At 43.7% G+C, this 8,178-nt stretch overlaps 1 protein-coding gene across 2 annotated transcripts in view; it reads left to right on the top strand.

The window, feature by feature from the left end:
* Positions 1-2,165: 2,165 nt before the first annotated feature.
* Positions 2,166-8,178, top strand: part of fkbp15b (FKBP prolyl isomerase family member 15b) — a 41,554-nt gene continuing 35,541 nt past the window's right edge. For both annotated transcript variants that reach the window (XM_088302614.1, XM_088302605.1), the window contains exon 1: positions 2,166-2,338. In XM_088302614.1, coding sequence (XP_088158740.1) covers positions 2,289-2,338 — 50 coding nt within the window. In that variant the 5' untranslated portion in view covers positions 2,166-2,288. The remainder of the gene's footprint in view (positions 2,339-8,178) is intronic.

Genomic DNA, 8,178 nt, shown 5'->3' with positions numbered 1-8,178 from the left:
GCACCGGCGGAGCGCGAGGCTGTCAGTTATGAATGAATAAATAAATAAATGAAGAATGCCACCTTTCATTTCACTGTCATGATCCGTGCCTGTCATGCCGCGTGTGTTTTTGTTTTTTCAGCTGTGTGGGCGTTCCTCCAGCGATCGTCTCGAGCCATGTCGTCAGCTGCTGCGAGACGCGCTGATTACACTGACTATATTGTGATAATAAATATCTTTGTATCACCACCTTTTTTCCCGGGTCTGCGTTTGGAGAGTCCTGTTCAATCCTCCAGTTCTGCTGGAGGATCATAACATTCACAGGGCACACCGGACGGCGTACCAGCAGGTAAAAGTCAAAGTAATTAAATAAATACAAAAAGAAGTAATTGAATAAATACAAAAATAATGGCTGGGGAATAAAAAAATAATAAGTTTTAATAATAATTTGTTTTTTTGTTATAATATGAATTTCACTCTCTCTCTCTCTCTACCAGTATATATATATATATATATATATATATATATTATTTTTTTTAAGCATTTTTTTAAGCTACTTTGCACCTATATATATTTATATATATATATATATATATATATATATATATATATATAGGTGCGAAGTATATATATACACGGTGTTTTTTTTTTTTTTTGAAGGTGCGACGCTACTTCGCGGATTTTCAGTTTTCGCGGGTGGTCTCGGTCCCCATTAACCGCGATAACCGGGGGTTCACTGTATCCCATTGAGGGGTGCAATGGTTGTAGTGCAAGTAGTAATTGGATAAGGCCTTGAAATTTATACATCGAATTTCAGAATATGTACTCATAAACTTATTCGGACAATCCTTTTCTTCAAGGGCTGCTCTCCTGCCTGATTTCCATCCTGCTGCAACACACACATACACAACTTTCGATTATCATTAGGTTTATCTGAGACCAATAACGTTTTAGACCATGAACCTAGTTTGTCGAACTTAATAGCATTGAGTAAGAACTTAGAGTGATTAAAAACCTGACTCAGCAATGATGTGTCGGAGAGGCAGAATTACTCTTTCGTTTCGACATAACTTAAGTTGCTCATAATTTGTCTTCAGATTGTTAAAAAATATATTTATATTTCGATTCTTTCTGCAGGCTTTGTGTTGACAGAAATACCATCGAATGTGAAAAAGACAGATTTTTGTGCTCCATGCGGCTTCTCTGATGAACGGAGCCTCCAAGCCTCCAACCTTCCACTAAAATGAGTTATTTGTCATATAGACTACAAGTCCTGTTACACAGGAACAGCATGGCTTAGAGCTATTGCAAAATTGCGTTTGACCCTGCCTTTTAGAAATGTTAAGTGCCTATTTTCATCATTTTATTCAGATTTTTGTTGTCAAATGCTGTTTACGTCGCCTAAATATATATATACATATGTGCAGCATATACATACATATATAAAGGGATCCCCTAAATATTGTATATATATATATATATATATTTTGTCCTTACCTTTAAAGGAAAGAAATGTTAAACATGTTGACAATAATGAATCCCATTTGTACGGTAACCTTAAAGCAGAAAGCGTCACTCCCAGGAGTGACGCTGGAACCGGAAAAAAATAACAAGTTGAGCCCCAAAAGGGGGCATGACAATTTGTCATGAATCACGTCACAAAAAAACCCTTAAATCACCACGTAGTCTTTTGGGGGGCAGTATTTTAGTACTGATGTAATTTTTTACAAGCCAACTTATAATATAAGTGCCAATTAACATCAATGAACTGTCCCTTAAACGTTCCTCTGCGCCATTGGTTTTGAAACCTTGTTCTCTCAAAGTTCTTTTTTTTAAAATTCGTTTTATCATTATTTTATTTCTTTTAAATATTAACCATATAATTGAGCGTGTGTGCGTGTGTATGTACGTTTGCTTTACCTACCAACCTAATGCACTTTTTTTAAATATTGAATTAAATGTTTTGAACTATTCTTAAGTATGCATCAAATAACATCTCCGACGTTACCCCGACAAACCAAGCCATTTGAAAATCAGTTGAGAATTTAGGAGAGTTGAAGGATATACTGTTATTTCATTGACCGCGCAGCCCCGTCCCAAGATGGCCGCCTGGTGACGAATGTTACTTGCCATTGGCTCAGAGCGCGCACGCGCTATTCAGTGTTCTTAATAATATCAATGGCGTTAACCTCACAGTCAGAAGGGGATCAGGTGGAAAGTCAGCTGACGACTCACAACCAGGAAGAGTGGTCAGACGTTATTCAAGTTGCCATGTATAAGTAGCCTACTTGCTACTTTTAACTGATAAAATGTTCGGTGGAGACGACGAAGATGGCGATTTCTTGTCACCCACAGGCGGGTAAGTTATGCATCATTTCTCGACGATGATGAACGTGTTAGCAACAGATTTAACTAGCATAACATTAGCCAGTGCCAAGCTATAGGTACGGAGTTCATTTAAGCAGTCCACGTTTCAAACAATGTGGTTGATCGTTGTTGCACCGACTTGAAATAACATTAATCAAGTCTTACTAATATTTTTCGAATTGTGACAAAAAAAGAGAAAAACGGGAAATCACATTCAACGTTCGTATACCAAGTAACAGTATGGGGCACATAGACGGATTTATTATTGATACGTTTTGTTTTGGTCTCAAAAGCTTCCCGAATTGACATTTCAAGCAACGCGTGTGTAGTGTGCAATGCAATAATGTAAAGCAGTACGAGTTTGAAGTATCCTCAAGTCACTTTGTCGGATTGAAGACATGACACCCTATTTTAAAGGAATAGTTAGTTTTCCACGTTTGTTCATGGATAGGTATCATCCCTAACTAAGGGAGAGACTGTTGTCATTACATAATAGTGACAGATCGATATGTGACATGTTTTTTTTTCAGGTTTTTATTATTAGTAGTAGTCAAGGGGTCAATAACTGATAATTAAAACGGCTATTCATCCACGGGGGGGGGGAACATTTGCATCAAATTTTTTTTGTCAATAAAAACTCCAGCTCTTGACTACGTCTGGCACTGTAGATCTATGCCATCTGAAATTAACTGCAGGAAATGCAAATCAGATGCTTTTGGTTGATTTATTGACCAACTGGCACACATTACTTTCAATGAAATATAAAACTATGAAATTCTCTTGTAGCTTGCAAGATGTGAACAATATCAGAACAGGAGAAAAAGGTTACCTCTCTTATAAACTTTTTTGTGCAAATGGCTTGCACAAAGATACTGTGATGCCATATGCAAAGGCCTATAATTGTGTAAAGGGGATATTGTGTTTGTGGAAGTAATGTTTTTTGTAAACAAACATTTTTAATAGTGCCATGGCCCTTGTGCAAAAATGTCTACGTAACGCTTATGATTAAAAGAAAGGGTGGCTTGAAGAGTTCACTTCAAAAAGGAGCAGCAACTATCTGTAGATGTGAAACCGACTCATGCTGCTGTTAAATCACTCTATGCACTAGGGCTGCCAAGATTAGTCAACTAATTATGACGACGATGATCAAACTCGTCGACAATTTAAGTAGTCGATGAGTCCTTAATGTATATATTTATTTGGCCTATTGCTTTTCTCTTGAAACTGCCTCATCTTGGGATTTTCTGGTTGTATGCCCGTCGCCACCGCACATGCGCAGTAGTGGTGTGATCCGGGTCATCCGTGATCTACACAGAAGCATTGTGGGTAATGCGACGTGGTGTCATGGCTACCTGGTGTTAGTAACCGAGTCCTAAAGTTACGGCACATTTCACATACACATACTGAGGATGCAAACATCCCTTTCATGGCAGCACAACGGGGATGCTCGATCACCAAGGAAGGAAGCACGTTGTGGCTGATGCCTTTTTTCATTTCTGACATTTCAATTGTATCTGAAGATTAAGGAGGTATTAGTCAGTGAACTCGATGTATCGAAGATCCCGCCGTGCTCCCTTAAAGGCGTGATGCGCTCACAAACTGGGAAATTCCAGTACTCAAAGTAGAAAGCGAGGGCTTTGAAGACTGTTCAAAGTACTAGACCCGCACTATTAGCCGTATTTTTATGGTTATGTTAGCTTTTATGTTTATGTTCACTACACATTTAATTTAAATTAAAACTTGTTCAGAAAGCTTAGTTGGCTTCAGATGTTTTTTATTTTTATTTTTGTGTTTTATATGTATTTTAGACATGTTGAAAATGGTAGAAATGTGTAAATGAGTCTAAAAAAACGATGTACAAAAGAATCGTGATGAAATGATTTGTAAAAAAAAATTGTGAAATTATATTTTTGCCACATCGCCCACCCGTAACTCAAAGTATCAAAATCTGACATGTTTGCTACATGCCCTCGTTGTCATCACATAAGTATTTCTTTTTGTATAGATAGTTTCATAGTATTAGTGCAACTCTGCATAGTGTATAGAGTTGGTTTCATGTTAGAATGCACTAAACAATTACTAAAAAAATTAAAGCCCATAGTATCGCCTTCAATTTAAACTGCACCATCATTTATAAATAACACAGAAATGTTGGACAAAATTATTGGACCACGATTTCCCTTGCCCGGACGCGGGTCACCGGGGCCCCCCTCTGGAGCCAGGCCTGGAGGTGGGGCTCGTCGGCGAGCGCCTGGTGGCCGGGCCTGCACCCATGGGTCCCCCTTCCCATGGGCTCACCACTTGTGGGAGGGGCCAAAGGGGTCGGGTGCAATGTGAGTCGGGCAGCGGCAAGAGACAGGGACCTTGGCGCTCTGATCCCCGGCTACAGAAACTAGCTCTTGGGACATGGAATGTCACCTCTCTGGCGGGGAAGGAGCCTGAGCTGGTGTGCGAGGCAGAGAAATTCCGACTAGATATAGTCGGGCTCACCTCCACACACAGCTTAGGCTCTGGTACCAGTCCTCTTGAGTGGGGTTGGACTAGGGCTGGGCGATAAACCGAAAAATTTACCGTTACCGAAATGTATTACAATGACCGACATCATTTTGCCCATGTCGGTAAATTCGGTGTCTAAAAAAAAAAAAAGAAAAGTCTTTTCTGTCTGCGGCGATGTTCATGCCCCTTTAAGACGGCTACAGCGCATGTAGTCACGTGACTGATGCGCTGTAGAAGAATGTAAACAGAAGACGCGTTCGTAGCTGGCGATTCAAATCCTGAAGCGGCTGACACGGCTGCAGACAAAGTAACGTTAATTGAAATTGTTCCTGTCGCGCTTGTCCCGAAAAGAAATTCGACATCTGTCATTTGGAAATGTTTTGGGTTCCATAAAGACGATGTTTGAGCAAAAGAACATGAACTACAAAGTGCGTCGTAAGCACCTGAAACAGCGCGTCCAACCTTTTCTTTTTCACCACCCACAACACAACCATGCTGTTGACTTGGAGCTTGTGCTAAAAGTTCAAAGTGAGGAGCAAGGTTGGACAAGTGACAACAGCCCACCAACGGAGGCTACACCATACAAGAGAACGTCTCAGAACTGGATGCAATAGCCTAGCACATAGCTAAAGATAGAGCACCTATAGTTACAGTGGAGCGCACAGGATTTAAACGCCTCATGAACGTAGCCGACAAGAGGTACGAAAATATTTGCCGCAAACAGCACTTCCCGATATGGACATCGGGACGGGAGCGGAGACATGTCGAGCATTTTGCATCCACATCCGACTTGTGGTCGAGTCGCAACATGGATCCCTGTTTGAGCCTGAATGTGCAGTACATAGACAAGTGGCGACCGCGCACCGGAGTACTCGAGACGGCACATTTTCCTGATCATGCACACTTGTTTATTTGGCATTGGCATTCCATTTACATTTTTTTCATTTTATTTAGCATTTTGTTTACAGGCGACTAGCTCCTTTGCACATGGCATGATTTATATTGTTTACAAGATACCTTTACACAAATCTAGGCTTTTGCAAATGGCATTATAGCATCTCGGCACAGTATATTTGCAGAAAAAGATTTTGTGAGAGGTACACTTTTTCTCCTGTTCTTTGTGACATCGTTCAAGTCATGCAAAGCAAGCTATTTTGAATGTTTATTCAAATTATTTTTGTACTTTTATTTTTTATTGAAAGTAATGTGTACCAGTTGGTCAATAAAAAAAGCAGTTAATATGCATTTCCTGCATTTATTTAGATTTTGGTCCTCAGGGGGAATTTATCGCACATTTATCGTTATGGAGGTAAAATTACCCAATTTATCGCGATATTGATTTTAGGTCATATCGCCCAGCCCTAGGTTGGACACTCTTCCACTCTGGAGTTGCCCAAGGTGAGAGACGCCGAGCAGGTGTGGGCATACTTATTGCCCCCCGGCTTGGCGCCTCTACACTGGGGTTCACCCCGGTGGACGAGAGGGTAGCCTCCCTCCGCCTTAAGGTGGCCGCAGTTCGATGATCGATTTTGTAGTCGTGTCATCGGATTTGCGGCCGCATGTTTTGGACACTCGGGTGAAGAGAGGGGCGGAGCTGTCAACTGATCACCACCTAGTGGTGAGTTGGCTCCGATGGTGGGGGAAGATGCCGGTCCGACCCGGAAGACCCAAACGTATTGTGAGGGTCTGGTGGGAACGCTTGGCAGAATCCCCTGTCAGGAAGAGTTTCAACTCCCACCTCCGGCAGAACTTTGCCCACGTACCGGGGGAGGCAGGGGACATTGAGTCTGAGTGGACCATGTTTCGTGCCTCCATTGTTGAGGCAGCCGATCGGAGCTGTGGACGTAAGGTGGTCGTGCCTGTTGTGGCGGCAACCCCCGAACCCGCTGGTGGACACCGGCGGTAAGGGATGCTGTCAGGCTGAAGAAAGAGTCCTATCGGGCCTTTCTGGCCTGTGGGACTCCGGAGGCAGCTGACAGGTACAGAGTGGCCAAGGGGAATACGGCTTCGGTGGTTGCCGAAGCAAAAACTCGGGCGTGGGAGGAGTTCGGTGAGGACATGGAAAACGACTTCCAGACGGCTTCGAAGAAATTCTGGTCCACCATCCGTCATCTCAGGAGAGGGAAGCGGTGCACCACCAACACTATTTATAGTGGAGATGGGGTGCTGCTGACCTCGACTCGGGACGTTGTGAGTCGGTGGGGAGAATACTTCGAAGACCTCCTCAATTCTACCGACACGCCTTCCATTGAGAAAGCAGAGCCTGAAGACTCCGTGGTGGACTCACCTATCTCGAGGGCTGAAGTAACCAAGGTGGTTTACAAGCTCCTCGGTGGCAAGGCCCCGGGGGTGGATGAGATCCTTCGGGCTCTGGATGTTGTGGGGCTGTCATGGTTGACACGCCTCTACAACATTGCGTGGACATCGGGAACAGTGCCTCTGCTGGCAGACCGGGGTGGTGGTCCCCCTTTTTAAGAAGGGCGACCAGAGGGTGTGTTCCAATTATAGAGGAATCACACTCCTCAGCCTCCCTGGTAAGGTCTACTCAGGGGTACTGGAGAGGAGGGTCCGTCGGGAGGTTGAATCTCAGATCCAGGAGAAGCAGTGAGGTTTTCGTCCTGGACGTGGAACATTGGACCACCTCTACAATCTCTACAAGGGTCCTTGAGGGTGCATGGGAGTTCGCACAACCAGTCTACATGTGTTTTGTGAACTTGGAGAAGGCGTTCGACCGTGTCCCACGGGGAGTTCTGTGGAGCGTGCTTCGGGAGTACGGGGTACCGAGCCCCTTGATACGGGCAGTTGGGTCCTTGTACCACCGATGTCAGAGTTTGGTCCGCATTGCCGGCAGTAAGTCGGATTCGTTTCCAGTGAGGGTTGGACTCCGCCAAGGCTGCCCTTTGTCACCGATTCTGTTCATAACTTTTATGGACAGAATTTCTAGGCGCAGTCGAGGCGATGAGGGATCCGGTTTGGTGACCTCAGTATTTCATCTCTGCTTTTTGCAGATGATGTGGTACTGTTGGCTTCCTCAAGCCGTGATCTCCAACTCTCATTGGAGCAGTTCGCAGCCGAGTGTGAAGCAGTTGGGATGAAAATCAGCACCTCCAAATCTGAGACCATGGTTCTCAGTCGGAAAAGGGTGGAGTGCCCTCTCCAGGTCGGGGAGGAGATCCTGCCCCAAGTGGAGGAGTTTAAGTATCTTGGGGTCTTGTTTACGAGTGAGGGGAGGATGGAGCGAGAGATCGACAGACACCTTTGAACTAGACAGTATTGCTGCGTTGTCGGTGGTGAAAAAGGTTGGATGCGTTGCTTTGGTGGTTACGACGGTTTCCA

The sequence above is a fragment of the Idiotropiscis lumnitzeri genome, chromosome 1, assembly GCF_059441095.1.
Source record: "Idiotropiscis lumnitzeri isolate Australia: NSW breed Sydney's pygmy pipehorse chromosome 1, RoL_Ilum_1.0, whole genome shotgun sequence".
NCBI lineage: Eukaryota > Metazoa > Chordata > Actinopteri > Syngnathiformes > Syngnathidae > Idiotropiscis > Idiotropiscis lumnitzeri.
This window is presented reverse-complemented; position numbering and strand designations above follow the sequence as displayed.